General features: G+C 40.1%; 1 protein-coding gene across 2 annotated transcripts; it reads right to left on the bottom strand.

The window, feature by feature from the left end:
- Window positions 1-976: 976 nt before the first annotated feature.
- Window positions 977-3,582, bottom strand: LOC149400215 (uncharacterized). 2 transcript variants are annotated; one of them, XM_089611199.1, is made up of 7 exons: window positions 3,282-3,582; window positions 2,845-3,110; window positions 2,672-2,767; window positions 2,434-2,571; window positions 2,207-2,332; window positions 1,862-2,107; window positions 977-1,296 (listed from the first exon to the last, which is right to left on the bottom strand). In XM_089611199.1, the coding sequence occupies exons 1-6, from the start codon at window positions 3,460-3,462 to the stop codon at window positions 1,886-1,888; spliced, it is 1,029 nt and encodes a 342-aa protein (XP_089467325.1). In that variant the 5' UTR covers window positions 3,463-3,582; the 3' UTR covers window positions 977-1,296; window positions 1,862-1,885. The 2 variants fall into 2 exon arrangements, with proteins under 2 accessions (XP_089467325.1, XP_089467324.1); XM_089611198.1 differs by having other exon boundaries at window positions 977-2,107.
- Between the last annotated feature and the right edge of the window lie 16,608 nt (window positions 3,583-20,190).

Genomic DNA, 20,190 nt, shown 5'->3' with positions numbered 1-20,190 from the left:
GTCGAGGCCCGTTGGACGGTTTCCTTGAAGCTTTTTATCGCTCTCCCACGGATGCTGGACTAAACGAGCGATAGCCTCCCAGGATACAACGACTTCAGAGGCAAGCTTAGCACCAAAATACTTGACTCGCGGCGAACTGGAACCTGTGCGAAAACTATCACCACGACAAAACAAAAAAAAAATTTATTGGAAGGAGAGATACTTGGGAACAGTGGGGAATAAGATGGATTTTCTCCTCTTTTCTGAATGAGGGCTGAAACCTCTTTATATAGGCCAAGGCTATGGTTTGAAGTTCAAAAACGTCCAGCCATAAAGGCATTAACACAGGCTATGACACCCAGCCATTTAACAGACCGTTTTGAATTCAAAACCATGCGAACAGTCCAACGTTTTCAGCCGTAATGGCATTATAACACAGTCATAATGCGCGCTTAAAGCTCAAAAACCATTGAATTGAAGCATACAAACCGTTGGCATTAATTCTCAAACGTACACTTCGTCACTTCGTCCGGTCGAGCTCGTCCAGTCGAGCTGGAATGACTTCGTCACTTAGTCCAGTCGACCTCGCCCAGTCGAGCTGGAATGACTTCGTCACTTCGTCCAGTCGATCTCGTCACTTCGTCCAGTCCAGCTCGTCACTTTCTCATTCACCTTAGGTCCGATTTTGGCAAACAAATATTCAATTTTATAGCCCTCGTTACGAGGAATCCGTATCCCTTGGAATTATTAAATTCCGATGAGTGGAGCCCACTCAAAATGTTGCCACAAATCAGCCATACACATGTTTAATTCCAACATGATATCATCAAAGATCTCGTGATGAATTCAAAACAAATATAGATTATTACAAATCCTAAAAAATAAAACAAAGAAACGTAAAAAGAAATGAAATAAAATCACTGAGAGAATTTTTTTTTTCTTCTTCGTTAGAGAATATGTATTATAATGCTGTTAAAGAGATTGTTCTGCAACCAAATGAATCAATAGACTAAATTCAATAAGAGACTTATAAGTACATCCAACACTATATTGACACAACCAAATCATCAACACTTTGCTTCCATACTTCATATTAATACATAATAAACCACTTTCAAATATCAATGGACAATTACATCTAACATCGTATTAATACATTACAAAACACACTTAAATATCATAAGTAAACACTAATAATTACATAATCGACCCGTAGGCTATCTTGCCATAATAAACGAGAGAGTTCCACTGCGTTTCACAAAGGTGAAAAAACTACTTCTTCACTTGATAAACCTTCGCTTGTTCAGTCGGATTCTCCTTTATTTTTGAGCAAAATAAGGGTCATACACTTACACACTTAAATCTAAAATGAAATTACATAGCAGACAGATATATAAGGGCAATCTACGAAAGTGTTTTTTAGCTTCAAGAAGACTAAAAAACACTAACTACCATGGCCACATATATACTCTTTCATCCAGGCAAAACAAGAGCAGATCAAGCTTCGTCGTGTAAGCTTTTACTGCTTTATTTTCTCCCGGGAATAAATCGATTAAGACTAAAACACTCAAGGGGTCGGTTTCACGACCCGCTACGCCAGAGACTTTGGCATAATAATATGGATGGATAGCGATACATAACTGGTGGTGATTGGGGTTGTAGGTTTGATAAGCTAATACTAAATAAGCTTAAGTTTAAGGGTAATTATTTCTTTGGTTTTTTCCTATCTTAGTACAGCAAAATCCTACTCTCAACTAGGTTTCAAAGAGAGGAAATTAAACTGCAGTAAATAAGACTAAGAAAAAGAAAGGCCATATGAGAATATCGCGTGAACCCTTGGCAATAATGCGCTTAGATTTTGACGCATTGTCGCTAGATTTACCTTGCGATATTCTACTACGGCGGTTCATGAGCTGTTGGGGAAATCCTCCAAGAGCTGATGAGGAGAGAAATATAACCCTTCATCGGCGTCCACGTCATCACTTCTCAGCGGAACTTCTAGTGGATTATTCATCTCCGACTCCCACGCCCATGGCTGACTTGGGATGCTTTCGAGACTCGGTAACGTTTCCCAAAAGTTTTCACCAAGCGAAGGTGAATCACCGGCCACCCCATCATGACTATTCGCCTGAAACACCGTCACGTAAAAAATAAATCCCACTGCTTTAACAGTAATGCATCGTATAAAAGAGAGCGTCGATGTAAAAGCTACGTACAGATATATTACCTCTTGGCAGTTCACAATACAGTCCAATGTTCCCTCGGAACTCTCCGTGGGAATGTAAAACATGTCCATCAACTCTGTAATAGACATCGGATCTAAGTCGAGTGGTTCGAACTCGGCTTGGTGCACCTGAAAGCAATATCATTATGAGCAACTCAGTCACTTCCTAATGTCAATGGAATGTCATAATGATATATAAAGTAAATAAATAAAGTAAGAATGTTGATTACCTCTTGAGTTTCAGAGGGTGGTAAAGGAGCATAGAGCTCAGAAGAAGTGGTATTCACACTAACACTCGCATTCGGTTCGCCTCCCTCGAAGAACGGCGAGCCTTGAGCATTCTGCTCTCCGAACCCAGTCTTGTCCACCTAAATTTTCGAAACACAGACAAGAAAACTACTGTTATATGTATATGAAATGGAAGTACTGAATTAGCAGTGCAGGGTTTAGACACATAATAAGTCTCACATTAAATTCAACACCGGGCGTTGAGTCGACCTTGTTCTCTGTATTCTTTGTCTTGTTCTTCTCTATCTCCAACCGGCAAACGACATACGCCGAGCTCTGCACAAATTCGGAAACCAAAAAGGGTCATGAAAAAACGACGAAACTAGCAATCTGAACAAGAAACAGACACAAACCTGCTGACGAGAAATGTGATCCTTGAGTTCATAAATGTGCATGATATGCTTTGTCTTTTTCCCGGGATTTCGACCCTCGTAGAACACCAAGATGCTTCTTATTCCGATGCGTTCTCCGGTGTCGGAATCGATGATGTCTAATTCTTTTCCGGTTTTTTTCCAGTACCCAGTTTTTGTCCTCCTATCGCACCGAGCTCCTTTTCCGTACTGGTTCCACTTACAGAAGAAATAACAATACTCGGTGTTCCAAGGCTTCCTGCACAAGGCTGTCGCGAACATACACAAATACCGCCATTAAATTAATTATTCCTTTGATAACCTCAAACGCGGGAGCTAACCAGAGTAAACCCACCTTTTAAAACACAGCAAAAAAAGTAGTCAACAATGCATAAGACATTATGTGTATGTTTGTTTGCATCGAATTTGAGATGACTAACATGGTAATTCCGAAGGCTCTGACTTGCAGAGATCGTGGATGGTGGGTATGAAAAAATCAACTTCAGGATCGTTTGTTCCCATGATCTTAGGCCTCAGATAGTGTTTTATAAGCACTTCGTTAAGGGGATGGAATCCAAATCCCGGAGGTAAAATCATGTTCGACGACCAGCTCGCACCCATCTTCCAATCTCTGTGTTTCTGTTTTTGTTTCTATTTCTCTCTGAATATTTTCGTTTAAGTGAGAGCTGGAGGAGACTGAGAAACAGAGTTGAGTATATATTCCTGAGCTGAATTGACTAGCAAGGAAGTCTAACCTTCTGTATGAAGGTTTGGGTTCATTGGACAATCATAATTTGATACGTGGCATACTTCTTTCCTTTCTTTCTTAGCAAAAAAAAAAAAAATTGTAAAACTTATTGAACATTCTAGAGTATTTATAAAATACATATGAGACCCCCTTACTTGAAAGTTTATTTAGCATCCCATACATTTTATAAATAAATAAATAATTGTGAACACACAATTATTTCCTGTAAATTTATATTACTCGTATATTTTTTTGGCTTTCCAATAATTATTAATAAATATAAATATTTTCTTGCGTATAGAGTAAATTATTATAATTTAAGCTATTTAAGTGTTTTAATTAAAAAAACAATTTAATAATTGTATAAGTAACTAATTGTCAATAACTTCGATATATTTATGTATATACATATATAACTAACAATTTAACGGAAAGATACAAATCACTCAGCTAAAATAAAAAATTCAAATAATATTATACAAAATTTATTGTCTTCTGAAAAGAAAAACTTCAAATAAGATTATACAAATTTATTATTTTCTAAAAAGACTATTGCATGCAGAAGAGACGTAGAAATTGCCTATGGAGAAGGAAGTATCATATATACGTCATCCATTTCCCGATTGATGACAGTTTAATTGAATTTACATATACATTTTTTTATAGCACATACATATACATTATATATAAAATATAAATATAGCAAGGAAGTCAAACCTTCTGTATGAAAGTTTGGGTTCGTTGGACAATCATAATTTGATACGTGGCAGACTATGTTTGCGTTTCTTAGCAAAAAAAAAAAACGTTTTGTAAAACTTATTGAACATTCTAGAATATTTATAAAATAGATATGAGACCCTCTTACTTGAAAGTTTATTCAGCATACCATGCATTTTATAATAAAAAAAATTGTGAACACACAATTATTTCCTATAAATTTATATTACTCGTATATTTTTTGGTTTTCCAATAATTAGTACCTGCAATTAATTGTTTTTTTACGTGTCAACAAGTTATTAAACAGTGATTACCAAGTTAACTAAAAAGACTAAGATAATCTACTGTTCCCCAACTAAACTTTCAACCATTTTTACTTGGAATAGAGTGGCGTTGAAGCCAATTGTCACACAATTTCTCTAAAAATCATGTGAGTTAGAGATGATATAAGAGATACTTTGTTGATGAAAATACAAATATTTACATGAATGACATGTAAATATAATTAATCCAACCCAAGTTGACGGTTGAATTCGGACCATTTTATTTCTAGCCACAACTTCAATGATGAATTTACGAAGCTTCCTACAAACTATGTATTCATATGAATTACCTTCTACAAGATTTAAGTTGGTTCGTCGCAAGTCCTGTTATTAATTTCTTACTCGATGGATAAAGATAAATTTGATCTACGCTTACCTCTTGAGATTACAGTTTTACTTACCAGTTATAAAGATAAAAGGGTAATTAAGCTAAATGGTCACCCGAAAATAAGCAATTTATTTTTAACCCACATTTAGTTAATTAATGGTAAATAGCCATTGAGATTTATTTACACTCAAAATGGGACGGGATTGCCCTTTGTTATTCCCACTCATTTTGTGATCACGGTTATTAAAGATCATCAGCTCAAATATTTGGTCATTAATGATAGCGAAAATCGAGGAAGGTCATTATAACCGTATCTCTGCATTCACACGCAATCATTTACTGCTTTTTCAGGAAAAAAAAGAAGATTTGGCCGCCATCAATGGCCGAGACCGAGCACCCCCTCCTCTCTCATCGTCATCGTCTCCTTCATCTCCTTCTCCTATCTTCTTTTTCATTCCTTGCGGGCCATCAATGGCCGAGACCGAGCACCACCCGCGCGTGTTCCAGCCGAGAAGACGAGGACAGTCACGAACCGTCGAGGATTCCGGACCGAGAGGAGACACCGGGAAACGACGCAGAGAGCACCGAGCGTAAATATTCAAATATAGGTTAGATTTGGGTTGTGAATTGCTGGATTTGGGGGTTATGATTTGATTTTGGCCGAAAAATGAGAATTGGGGTTTATGTATTTGACATTGGGGCTTTTTGGATTCTGAGAATCGTTTGATGATTTATGTTGAATCAGAGTTAATCTGCCTCTCCCCGCCTCCAAGCACCGCGAGAGACAGCACCTCCTTCAAGCTGCCGTCACCACTTCTAATCACGACCACCACCAAGTCACCATCACCGTCAAGCGTCACTTCGTCCTCCTCTCCGCGATCTGCGTCCAAGGTCCCGATCGGAATCATGGACACTGCGAAGAACAGTTTTTTTTTTTGGTTGTTGCTCACATTAATAGTATGTTCTTGTAAATAGAAAACATATTTACAGTATATTCGTGTAAATACGAAGCATATTTATAGTATATTCATTGTAAATACAAAACATATTTACAGTATATTCACTGTAAATACAAAGCATATTTACAGTATATTCGTGTAAATAAACTGAAAAAATTCTGGAAATATTTTGGGCACGAAAATTCTGGAAATTATGAACATATGGAAGACAAAATAATATCAATAAATGAAGAATATATTTACAGATTTTATCCATATAAATTACCACGAAAATAGATACTAATTACCTAAAGTCAACGTTGAAAACTTCCAAAAACATAACAATAAATGGGCTATTAACTTTCAAAATCTGCAGGAAATTTCAAATTTGAAAACTTCCCTATTCGGTTTCATTATTTGATTTGAAATTAAAAAAAAAAAAACTGTCTAATTAAAAAAAATCTGCGAATTAAATAAGGGCAAAAGTGTAAACCTAATTTAATTAATAAGCTGTCACGTAAGCAATATGACTATTTACAGCATATTAATGAAATGTTGGTTAAAAAAAATTCACTACAAGAAATACCACATTTAGCGACGAAACTATTAACGACGATTAAGTCGTCGCTAATAAATCGTCGCTAATCACCTTTTTAGCGACGATAATATCGTCGCTACTTCTTTGGTGCGAAAAATATTAAAGGGCGGCAAAGATAATTAGCGACGAATTTATCGTCGCTAATTCGTTTTTGTCGTCGATAAGTTCGCGGAAAAATAATTAGCGACGATAAATTCGTCGCTAATTATTTCTGAATTCATTTAGCGACGATAATATCGTCGCTAATAATGTTTAATTAATTTCGAATTTTAAAGAGGAAAAATCCCTCCAATTCAATTAAGACGAAAACATTTAGCGACGAAATAATCGTCGCCAAATGTTTTCGAATTTTGACGAATTTTAAAGAGGGAAAAATCTCTCCCATTAAATTAAAACGAAATGATTTAGCGACGATAAAATCGTCGCTAAATATTTGAAATTTACTAATAGCGACGATTTAATCGTCGCTAAATGTTTGGTTAACGTAAGTTCATTTAGCGACGATAAAATCGTCGGTAAATGTCTTTAAATACCAGATCGCGACCCAGCTTCCCCATTCGCTCCCAAACCCTAAAATTTACATTTTTCTCTCTCTGCTTTCTCCCTCCTCTGCCGTGTGCCTCGTCCGCCGTGTGCCGCCGACGCTCATCCACCGTGAACCTCCCGGTAAGTCTCTATCTCCTCACTACTTCTCTCTCTCTCCTCACATCTCTCTCCTAAAGTCTCTCTCTCCCATTGCAGCTCGTCCTCCGCCGCTCCTCCGCGGCTCCGCCGCCGACGCCGTCGCCGCTCCACCACCGACGCCGTCCTTGGCCGCTTCCCCTTCTCTGGCCGCGCGCTCTCCCTCTTATACCGATCGGTAAGTTTTTTTTTTTAAACTTTATATATATATATATATATATATATATTAGTTAGTTATAGGATTAATATATATTAGTTATAAATTTATTTATATATAAGTTATATATTAGTTATATAGGATTAATATATATAGGATTATAAACTTTAGTTATATATTAGTTATAAATTTATTTTAATTAGTTATATTTACATAATTTATATTTTTAGAATTATATATTTGTTATAAATTTTATAAATTATAAATGAATTAATTAGTTATAAATGAATTATATATTTGTTATAAATTTTATATTTGGTAAAATTATGTAAAAACAATTAGTTAGTTTATGTAAATTAAATGGAATTGTATTTAATTGTTGTTAGAAATGATTAAAAATGTGATGGATTATGAATTTTAATAATCGAACCACTGAGGTTGGATTTATTGTTAGTTTTAGCATGTTTCTATGCAGGTTTTAAAGTTAAAGGCTTGATGCCGGGTTGTTAAGTTTATAGGGGAGGTTCTGCCGAAATTTCGGTAGGATCGATCGTGAAATTATAAAATAAAATCCGAAAACTACTAAATTTTGAAATGTTCAATCTATAGGTAAAATGAGTTATCCAAATAGGAATTGGATAATCGAGGACCAACGTTTAAGCGTTGAGTTTGCGGCTGGCATGACAGAGTTCATGGCAATGGCCTGACAACACGTAAATGTCGAAGGACGAGTTAAGTGTCCATGCAAGAGGTGTAACAACGTGTTGATGCAAAAAATTCCTGATATAGAGAATCATCTCTTTATCAGAGGATTTAAGAGGAATTACACGAGGTGGAACTTTCACGGGGAGAAAGAAGATGACGTAATGCAGTATCAGACGGAGTACAGAGGAGGAGGGATGTTTGATGCTGTACACGATATCTTAGATCACAACGACGTAGACGGTGACGATGACAGTATTGACCCGAATGCAGAATACCAGAGTGGACAGTTCGATGACCTTTTCAGCGACCTGAACACAGAATTATGGTCGGGTTGTACGGAGTATTCGTCACTCTCATTTGTTGTCACGTTGATGCATTTGAAAGTAATGAACAAGTGGACGAATAAGTCGTTTGATCAGCTACTGAAAGTACAGAAAAAATCTCATCCGATCGGCAACACGATTCCAGAGTCACACTATGAAGCAAAGGCGAAATTGCGTCGATTTGGTATGGGTTACGAGTCGATTCACGTCTGCAAACACGATTGCGCGTTGTTTTGGAAGGACAACGCCAATCTAGACGGGTGTCCAGTTTGTAATGAGAGCCGGTGGCTGAAGAAAGACGGTGGAAAAAAAGTAGCGCATAAAGTGTTGCGCTACTTTCCACTGAAAGATCGACTTAAGCGACTGTACGCGAGTCGGCACACAGCTCTAGGGATGCAGTGGCACGAGAATGAACGCATTAAAGAGGATGGTGTACTGCGACATTGTCACGAGCCGCGAGCGACAGCTCGCCCACGAGCCGCGACCGATCAACTCTCATATCATACATATTAAACAATAAATCATAATACTTTTATATACTAAAATAGTTTGCGACTCCTATACAAATTATACTTTTATAACTTAGAGTCTTATAGCGACTCCTATACAAATATGTTCCGGAACGTTTTAACAGAAGACACTAACCCCCGATTAAGAAACCCCATAGCCCATAGGTCAAGGCAATACGCGCTCGGTCTCGGTCTTCAATCTCGTTTCCCGCTTACCAGCTTTTCCCTTATCTACATTACCAAGGGTCATAAAACTATGAGTCGATTGACTCAGTAAGTGGGAGTCTATCTATAAAGTAAAACGACTAATGCCATGTGACGTGCAAACAAGCATACAAGAATGCAGAATGATTGCTAGATATCGCTAGAACATAACAATAGAGCATGACTGACGCGTGATATCACACTCTATCTATTCACTTGTCGTTCTGCAAGATCGTACATCCTCTTCTGCTACGATCTCCACAACGACAATAAGCCAGCCTCAGACCTCGAGCAGCAGTCTTACGGCGGCTTGGGTGTTTTAAGATTGTCTGGGATCCACTAGTGGTACCATCTTCATCTGACGTCGGCGCATGTGTGCCCCCTTGGCACGACAATGAGTTCACTCGAGGCGACTGCTCATTGCTGAATGGGTTCACTCTAGGCGACTGCCCATTACCATCGGGTTCGCTCGTGGCGACTGCCCGTTATCGTTGGGTTCGCTCGAGGCGACTGCCCTTTACCATCGGGTTCGCTCGTGGCGACTGCCCGTTACCATCGGGTTCGCTCGTGGCGACTGCCCGTTATCGTTGGGTTCGCTCGAGGCGACTGCCCTTTTACCATCGGGTTCGCTCGTGGCGACTGCCCGTTACCGTTGGGTTCTCCCCAGTTTTGAGTACTCAGCGCCATACAGACCACCTAAGTCTGCCATAAACACAAGTCGTTGACTTGTGGGTACCACCGACACGAGTTAATTAAAGTTTGGGTACTCTGCGGCTAGCAGCGTACACGTTAAACTTATATACGGAAGAGCATAACGGGATAAACCCCGAAAGAAATTATTATTTCCCTTTGAAGCTCGTTAAGTGTTTTAAGTTGAAAGCTCGAAGTGTGACTTTCGAACTCTCTACTCCCGATTGAATTCGAGAGTCTTATCGCTCTTCCGTCATCTCGATTCTAACCTACTTCCTAGAGTTAGAAGAGAGGTCTAACTATACACATAGAAAACGTGGCTGGTTCAAGTTAGCGTTTGAACCTAACGGGCGTACCCGGACTAAATTTTCAAGCAAGAGTGACCGAAGCCTTAACTTTCATGTTTATTCATTTTAGGGCTTTCACCTACTCTTGTTTACTAGCAAATAAATGCACAAACAAACAGGGTTATTCCCTTGGTATGTAGTTGACTTATGTCTCCACACTTACCCGTAATTATTTGACAGAAAGCTCGACGATTCCCGAAGATGTCTTGCTTCACACGTTCTTCGAGGCACTCGACTCTTGTCGAAACGTCGAAAGAACTAGCATCCGGAGTTTCCTTGCTTTTCATGCTTCCCGATACTCTACACATCCTGAAGCGTTAACACGTCCTGAAGCGTCGAGAAACTAAAACCTGAAGTTGAAATCTCATTAGTCAATGATTCGGGAGAAGCTGACGAGCTTAAGGTTCGTTATCGGGATTCACTGCGAGTCGGTTCAGGGGTTCGAGAATTTAATTCACTTATTTCTCGGCTTTTCGGAATTTAAACTTATTCAAGACTCGTGCGAGTTCGTACCAGAGAACGAGTACGAAATAAAATCCAAATCATTATTTGACGAGTCTTAAATAAATTAAATGAATAATCCGAAAAATCATACAAACCGAGAATTCTGAATTAATTAACCAGAATTTAAATTCTCGAACATTCTTAAATAAATAATTAATAATCCATGAATACAATCTCAAATCCAAAAATTAAAACTCGAGTCTAACGCTATAAAGCGATAAACGACTCACGAGTTAATCGAGCTTTATTTCGATAACCCTTTTTAACTTGATATCTTCAGAAACCGGTCTTGTCGCTCTTGACTCGTCTGAATCCCGTCCGTCCGTCAAGATCTGTAATTCAAACCTGGAATCTGATAACGAGTCAATTCACGATTCCCAAAACATGACAAAATCTTGAAATCCCGATATCACGATTCAAAACCCGAACCCATAACCAATTCACCAATTCAATCGACTCAACACGAATCCAACCAACCGGAAACGTCCTAACACGAAAACGATCACAAAAAACTCTCGAGGCTCAGAAATCAACACACATAACCAGGTCAAAACAACCAAAAGTATTGCTCATGGCTAACATCAAAATGAAACACCCAGCCAACAAATTACACAGCCAGAGACTCACACGGCCAAGAGCAATTTCCAAAGAAAATTCGTCCAAAAATTCAAACAGCCACTTCTAATCAAAACCCAAGCTTTAAACAATCTCAGGAACGTCTCAGAAGCATCAACTAAAACGCAGGAATTCAAAAGCCCCAATTATCAACGTCCAAAACCATAGACTATGAAATTTTCGGCCAATTTCATATCAAAACCAAGAAATCCGAAATCAGTTCATAAACCCAAGCTACAACCATCACTAAACGAGTTCAATGAACAATTAGAACCAATCAATTTCTCAGAAATCATTCACGAACTCAAAACCCCCAAAAACTGAAACCAAGAACCCTAGAGCTCACAAATCCATTCGGGTTCGATTTCTTACCAAGATTTCCGTGAGTTTGGACTCCTCGGCGAGCTATTTCTCTTTCCCGGCGTCTCTTTCTCGGGCGGTGGCCACGGCGAGCTCGCGGCGGTGTTGCTCCCTCGACTGGTGCGCACGGTGGACGAGGGTGGTTCGGCTGGTGATGGCGCACGAAGAAGAAAGGAAGGAGAAGAGAGAGACGAGATGGTGCTGGGGATGGTGGTCGGCAAGAGTGCAGATCCAAGCTAACCCAATTTTTTTTTTCTTTTCCTTGTGTCTGCAGATGAGCGCGCGCGAAGAACAGAAGGAGATAAGAAGAAAGAAAGAAGAAGAAAGAGAAAGAGAGAGAGTGAAATGATGAGGTGGCTGAGAAAGAGAGAGGGAGAGTGGAATAAGTGGTCATGTGGCACTCTCTCGTCACGCCACATGTGCACAGGTGGTCCACTCAAATTTTGACACGCCTCTCCTAAAACGACCCCATTCTCTCTTTTTCTTTCAATCTCGTCCTTCAGAATGTTGCACATAAGTCCTTTTAAAACTAAAATCTCACAATCCTGTCCTTAATTAATTAAAAATAATCTTGAAAAATAACCGAGAAAATTATTATTATTTCTCGTTATTTTGAATATATTTAAGGGATCTCGGAATTTATTTTTACTCTTGAGATTTCTAAATCTCCGAGTACGTTCCAAATAATAATATTGAATTACTCGAATATTCTTATTCCGAAATTTCATCGACCTTAAATATTATCATTTTCCAAGATATTTAAAATTTAAGGACGTCTCACATGCAACAAGAATTTGAAATAAAACTCGTCTATTTTATTCAAATTCACAAGTCGAGCGTTTACAAAAGTTTATACATTACAATCCCTACCCCCTTAGAAGAGTTTCGTCCTCGAAACTTAGAACAAGGCATGGTATTTCTTTTGCATTTCGCTCTCAAGTTCCCAAGTAGCTTCTTCTACAGCATGCCTCTTCCACAAAACCTTGACCAAAGGAATGGTCTCGTTCCTCAAAACTTTATCTTTGCGATCAAGAATCGCAACGGCTGGCTCTTCATATCAGATTTCAGGAGAGATCTCAACCTCTTGCTCTTGTAGAATATGCGAAGGGTCAGACACGTACTTCCATAGCATGGACACGTGAAACACATCATGAAGGTTGGACATAGATGGCAGTAACGCCAAGCGATAAGCGATCTTGCCTACATGCTCAAGGATCTCAAAAGGTCTCATACCTCGGACTGAGCTTCCATTTTTTTTTCAAACATCATAACTCCTCGCATTGGTGAGAACTTCAGAAAAACTTTCTCTCCTGCTTCGAACTCTAGAGGCCTCCTACGCCTGTCAGCGTAGTTTTTTTCGACAACTCTGGGACGTTTTCAATCGAGCTTGGATTTTCTCAACCCTTCTGTGGTGCTCTAGCATTTTAGGTCCAATAAACTTGCTCTCACCAGCTTCATCCCAGTGAACTGGAGAGCGACACTTCCGCTCATACAAAGCTTCATACGGCGTCATACTAATTGTCGCCTGATAGCTGTTGTTGTATGAGAACTCAACTAGCGGAAGATAACGACTTCACGAGCCCTGGAAGTCTAAAACACAAGCTCAGAGCATGTCTTCCAACACTTGGATCGTTCGTTTGCTTTGACCATCGGTTTGCAGGTGAAAAACAGTACTAAACTTCAGGCGAGTCCCCAGGTTCTCTTGTAATCCCTTCCAGAACCTGGATGTGAAGCGAGCATCACGGTCAGAAACAAATCGAGCTAGGAACCCTATGAAGACGTACAATCTCCTTTATGTAGAGTTCAGCGAGCTTATCCACGGTGTGAGTGGTTTTGATGGGCAGGAAATGAGCTGATATGGTCAATCTATCGACAATGACCCAGATTGAGTCGTGACCAGCTGTGGTTTTTGGCAGACCTGACACGAAATCCATCGTTATCTGCTCTCACTTCCACTGTGGAATCTCAAGTGGTTGCAGCATTCCTGCTGGTTTCTGATGTTCTGCCTTGATTTTCGAGTAAATCAGGATGTTGTCAATAAACACGATAACGAACTTGTCCAACAAGTTAGCTTTACTCAGGTACTTCTCATGGAACAGATTGAGGAAATGGACCCACGTCATCGAGTGGACATCCTCAGATGACGTCATCACTTCCCGCCAGCCCCTAGCCTCATCCTCCAGTTCATTCACAACGCAAGCCACTCTCTCGGTAACAGAGGGCTGCATGTAGTTGAAGATCTGATGCATCTTCTTGACCCAGTTCTCAGCTGCATCTAGATCAACATGGCCGTCAATGTCGGAGGCTCTGCTCACGGAACCTCTCGTATACCGGCTCGTTCACAGGAGGAACGATGTCAGGAATCTGGATGTTGAACTCCTCAGGAGGATCCATAGGCACTTGCAGTGGATTTTCTAGTCGTTCTCCTGGAACTGGAGGCGCTGGGTGTTGTTGAGGCGGCGCGTTCAGCGTCGTTAAGAGTTCTGCGATCGTGTGGTTCTGCTCATCTAGCTATTGCGCGAGCCTCCGATTCATCTCATCTCTTTAGGTCGCATCAACAGCTTGTCTCTCCAGCGCGTGTCTGATCTCCGTGAGATCTGCCGCTGTAACATTCTCGGCATTAGACGGGTCTCGTCTAGGCCTCATGCCTGCTCTACACATTGAAGAGGGCATGGATAAAATCCTAGTCACATCATCGAGAATGCATAACCAACCTGGACTAGCCTCTCAAGAGCTAGTCAAACGAGACTTAAGCACAAAATGCTAGTTCTCTCATTACGCACACAAAGCAACCACTCTCGTGATTGACAAGCAAACGTCTACGCAGCTGGGTCGTCCGAAGGCTCAGCGGAATCCTTCTCGGAATCTCCCCCGTCACAGTCAACCTTCTCGTCATCATGCGGAACAACCACCGGAAAAGCAATCATTGGGGGTGAGGTACTCATATACCACATCGCGTCACGACAAGGAACTCAGTCTGCATTCGCAAGACAGCGAACGAGGGACAATCAGACTCAAGCGTCAGATATTGAAGCTCTACACACAGCTCCCAATACTTGATACCTCGCTGGAGTCTATCTTCGAGCACATCGGACACCGGTCCACAATTTCTTGGACGAGTCGGTCTCCGCATCGGACAACCGATTCAATCCCGAGCTGGTAGAATCCGTAAGCTTGCTCCTCCTATTCATCCCTCTCCCCTGGCCCCGAACGTGTATTGTATCACCTTCTGGAACATCTCACAATCTCAGCTACTAATGCCGTTAGCGGTGAAACGAGTCCATCGACTCAACGTTGGCCAATAAGGAGGAGTCATCGTGATATTCGTACGGGATCAGTGAAACATCGAGATGATACTCATCCACTCACAAGTCAGACCGGTCCACCGGCCCCTAAGTGATGGTGCTTCCCACGACACTGAATGTATTTGCGGTTGAAGGAATTCACGTGACCCTATTGACGTACATACGAATCTCATCGGGGATGAGAGATCTATCTCCTAGCAACTCATCCTGCGTCATGTCGAACCTATCTCTAGACAGGTCGACTCTAAACACAACTCTATCACATGGCATACTCGCGACCTATACCGAGAAGAAGAAGAAAGGAAGGAGAAGAGAGAGACGAGATGGTGCTGGGGATGGTGGTCGGCAAGAGTGCAGATCCAAGCTAACCCAAATTTTTTTTTCTTTTCCTTGTGTCTGCAGATGAGCGCGCGCGAAGAACAGAAGGAGAGAAGAAGAAAGAAAGAAGAAGAAAGAGAAAGAGAGAGAGTGAAATGATGAGGTGGCTGAGAAAGAGAGAGGGAGAGTGGAATAAGTGGTCATGTGGCACTCTCTCGTCACGCCACATGTGCACAGGTGGTCCACTCAAATTTTGACACGCCTCTCCTAAAACGACCCCATTCTCTCTTTTTCTTTCAATCTCGTCCTTCAGAATGTTGCACATAAGTCCTTTTAAAACTAAAATCTCACAATCCTGTCCTTAATTAATTAAAAATAATCTTGAAAAATAACCGAAAAAATTATTATTATTTCCCGTTATTTTGAATATATTTAAGGGATCTCGGAATTTATTTTTACTCTTGAGATTTCTAAATCTCCGAGTACGTTCCAAATAATAATATTGAATTACTCGAATATTCTTATTCCGAAATTTCATCGACCTTAAATATTATCATTTTCCAAGATATTTAAAATTTAAGGACGTCTCACATGCAACAAGAATTTGAAATAAAACTCGTCTATTTTATTCAAATTCACAAGTCGAGCGTTTACAAAAGTTTATACATTACAGACATCCTGCAGACGGAGCAACGTGGAAGGAGATCGACCAAAAATATCTCATGTTTGCGGCAGAACCGAGGAACGTCCGGCTTGGACTTGCCGCCGATGGTTTCAACCCATTTGGTGACATGAGTTTATCGTACAGTATGTGGCCGGTAGTTTTGACTGCGTACAATTTACCGCCGTGGTTGTGCATGAAAACATCGTACTTGATGTTAACATTGCTTATACCAGGTCGTAGTGCGCCGGGAAAAGACATGGATGTTTTCTTACGACCGCTGATTGATGAGCTGAAAGAATTGTGGGAAACCGGTGTTGTGTTGAGAGATGGTTCGACTGGTGAGCTATTCAGGTTGTTTTCCGTACTTCTATGGACGGTGAATGATTTTCCAGCGAGAAGCAGTTTGTCGGGATGGAGTGATCAAGGGTACCTTGCTTGTCCGACGTGTAACAACGACACACCATCTTTCAAGGCTCGAAACAAGATTGTTTACTGCGATCATCGTCGATTCTTGCCGTTGTTACACTCGATGAGGAAGAGCAAACTGTACAAGGTACGAAATGAGAAACGACCACCACCAGTGAGTAAATCAGCGAGCGATATACTTCGACAATTGCGATTAGTGGGAGATGCAACCCCGGGGAAGCACCCTGACTTCGGCGGGAAGAAACGAAAGCGCGATGCGAGTGAGCTGAATTGGACAAAGAAAAGTATTTTCTTCGAGTTGCTGTATTGGTCGAGTCTTACGCTGAAGCATAATCTCGATGTAATGCATATAGAAAAGAATGTATGCGACAATCTTCTGGGTACCTTGCTGAACATCGAGGGGAAGACGAAAGACACAGATAAGGCGTTGTTGACTTTGGCGGACTGGAACATAAGGCACGAGCTTCATTTGTACCAAAAAGGAGATAGATTTATGAAACCGCCTTCGTCATATACTCTGACACCTTCAGAACGGAAGCGGTTTACTGAGTTCTTGAGATCTGTCAGATTTCCCGATGGTTTTGCGGGGAATTTGAAGAAGAATGTTACAGCGGATGGGAGGTTGACGGGTTTGAAGTCTCACGATTGTCACGTGATTATGCAGCGCCTATTGGCTCCTGCTATTCGTCCTTTTCTGGATCGAACAATTCGAGATGCCATAATAGAGCTCTACGACATTCGAGTCGATGGTGATGCAACCGGGAAGAAGAAGGCGATTGTCGATGCGGCAATCATTCGAGACGCGAAGACTCGTCTTCGCGATTGGAGGCATACGTTGCGGTCATGGTTCGACATCGACTGCAAGAGCAGCGTACAGGTGGCGCGGTCGATGAAACCGAAGACCGTTAAGCTCGACACCGAATGGGAGACGCTGATACAACGATATACGAGCGATGAGTTTAAGGTAATATCGAATCATTTACGTTAATCGAATGTTTATTAAACGATTTTTTATTTACGTGTACGTTTACTTATATTACAGGCTATACAAGCGAAGAACAAGGCGAATCGCGCGAAAAAGAAGACGAAGACTCGACAGGGGACGATTGGGTTCTCGACCCACCGCATGAAGAATGTAAGTTTTATGTTTATATGATACATCAAATCGTTAAAATTATCTAACACTTGAAGTTTTGTTTACATGCAGAAGAGCGCCGAGACAGGCGCTTTCGAGAGCTTGTTTGCGAACTACAAGCGCCAACATCAGTCCGACAAGTCCGAGTGGCTGACTCCTGAAGCCTCCGCACATTATGTAAGTTTACATTTATTTTTCTTATTTTTCGATTAATAGATACTAACTAGTTAATTATATCAGAATCGACTGGTCGATAGATTCAACACGTTGCGAGCGGAGGCTGAGCAACAAGGAGCGGACGTTGATATTTCCATCCTAGAGCAGCAGGCGATCCGCGATATTATGGGTTCGCGGTCTGATCACTTGACCGGCGTCGGACGTTTGGTGCCACAGGGAGCACGGATGGCGGCTGAAGTCGCCGAAGTCTACGGTAGTTTGGAGGTTTGGACGTCGCATCCAGGATATATCTCCCAGGAGGTGTTCACGTCGACCATCGCCTCGTTCGCCGAGGCAATACAGAGTCAGGTGTCCGGCCTCAACCTGAGCTCGTTTATGCCTCAATTTCCGCAGAGTTCGCAGCACGCTCTGTCATCCCACAGCCAGCAGACTCCGACGGCCGGCGTCCACACTCCGACGCCCGGTGTCCACACTCCGACGGGCGGCTAGCAGAGGACTCCCGACGCTAGCCAGCAGACGACGCTCGGCGGACCAAGTCAGTCTACTCCGACGCCGCAGCCTGCAGAACTTCAGCGCCAACAGAAGAGCGTTTCTCGTCGAGGAGGGGGAAAACGAGCGGCGGGACGACAAAACAAACGTTGCGACTAGTGGTTTATTAGTTGTTTTGTGTATTTATTATTTACATATTTCTCGATAACCGAAAACGTACGTAACCGGATTTTATATAGTTGTTGATTTGGATAATATAATTTAAATAAATATGTATTCTATTAAGAGTATTTTGGGGAGTTCAATTTTTTATTTTTTTTTGTAAAAAATTAATGAAAAATGTGGTATTTACAATATAACATATTTTTATGGGAGATATATATTATTTATATTAAACTGAAGAGATATGTATGATATTTTTTTGAAATCAAAGGGATAAATTTACATTTCGATTAAATACGGAGGATATTGTTGATACTTCTCTATATTTATTAAAGTATATAAAAGTTATAGTATTTTTTTAAAGAAGCTTTTCAATATAAGTTATGCAAGAAAAAACTTGTCGCGGCGGCTCGTGGGTGAGCGAAGGCTCGTGGTTCGTGACAAGTTAACTCTACATATGCATGCCTTGTAGTGCCTAAGATAAAAAGATAAAGCCCGCCCTAGTGACCTTACCAGAATGCAATAAAAAAAAATATTTCAGAGGAAAATAATGCATTTGGAGCTATTATTTTATTAAGTATAAATACGCCACATTCCAACTAGTACTAAAAACAGTTGTCCCAAAAGACCTACACATCCCACTAGTACTTCACATGTGTGAGGAAAGCATGGTGGGGCTGTTATTTTACTTAAAATGGGAGTGAGAGATTTCTGAATATTAATTTCAAGCTTTGTTTTAATAACCACTTCGTATACAAAGACTCTGAGCATCTTGGCAAGCAATTTTTTTGTGGTCCAACGACCACAAAAAATTTATGATTATAAAGCAATGAACTTAAGATAAATTAAAAAAAAAACTGTATATGGTCATACCAAGTATGTCCAAGAGGCAAAAAAAAAAAAAAAAAAAAAAAAAAAAACCATATAAATAAAATAAATAAGAGTGTAAAAATAGAATATAGGATTTAGGAAGGATAGCAAAATTAAACTTGAAAGAGTAAAGTTGAAATTTTAAACATAATGTATTTTTAATATACTCGTCAGCCAGTGACGGATCTAGGTAGGGACCAGGGTGGGCCAATGCCCCCCCTCAATTTTTGAAAATTATTTTTTTAACCCCAAATTTTTATATTTTTTTATAATTTTACCCCTAAAATTTTACTAATAATTATGTTTTTGACCCAAATTTGTAAGTTTTTTTTCAATAATGCCCCTCCTAAAAAATATTTCTCAAATTTGCCCCCTCTCGATTGAAATCCTGGATCCGTCACTGTCGTCAGCTATAGGGAATTTTAAGAGATGGGTAACTTTATTGGATACATAAACATTAAACCCAGGTAAGGTAAATAAAAAACGAGGGACTAATTAATTGGTAGTATATTATATAAATACAAATATTCGAAAGGACTAAAAGCTAAAAAATTAAAAAAAAAAACTTATTTTTTTTCTTCGAGCTTTATTGTTATTTGTATAATTAATCTGATGTAACAATATCTTTTGCATACTGTTTTTATAAAATTTCATCAATTTGGCAATCGACTCATAGTTTTATGACCCTTGGTAATGTGGATAAGGGAAAAGCTTGTAAGCGGGAAACGAGATTGAAGACCGAGACCGAGCGCGTATTGCCTTGACCTATGGGCTATGTGGTTTCTTAATCGGGGGTTAGTATCTTCTGATAAAACGTTCCGGAACATATTTGTATAGGAGTCGCTATAAGACTCTAAGTTATAAAAGCGAAAAATTTCCCCGAATTTTCGTAAACTATTTTATTATATAATATTATGAGATATTATGTTTAATTAATGTGTTTATATTATGAGTTATGTATAGATTTGAGTTAATCAGTCGCGGTTCGTGGACGAGCTGTCGCTCGCGGGTCGTGATAGATTTTGTGGTATCAGAGCCCCAGGTTTAGCCGTTTCT

This window comes from Urtica dioica, chromosome 4 (assembly GCF_054948205.1).
Source record: "Urtica dioica subsp. dioica isolate 48M chromosome 4, U.dioica_male_clone48M_v1_H2, whole genome shotgun sequence".
NCBI classification, from domain to species: domain Eukaryota; kingdom Viridiplantae; phylum Streptophyta; class Magnoliopsida; order Rosales; family Urticaceae; genus Urtica; species Urtica dioica.
The sequence above is the reverse complement of the archived record's forward strand: the minus strand, read 5'-3'. Positions and strand labels throughout refer to the sequence as shown.

Excerpts from the sequence above, each read along its gene's own strand:
- LOC149400215 (XM_089611198.1), bottom strand. The coding sequence starts at position 3,462 with ATGGGTGCGAGCTGGTCGTCGAACATGATTTTACCTCCGGGATTTGGA. Across the intron at positions 3,111-3,281 it reads AGAGCCTTCGGAATTACCAT|CCTTGTGCAGGAAGCCTTGG; the intron begins GTTAGTCATCTC and ends TGTTCGCGACAG. Across the intron at positions 2,108-2,206 it reads GTATTGTGAACTGCCAAGAG|GCGAATAGTCATGATGGGGT; the intron begins GTAATATATCTG and ends ACGGTGTTTCAG.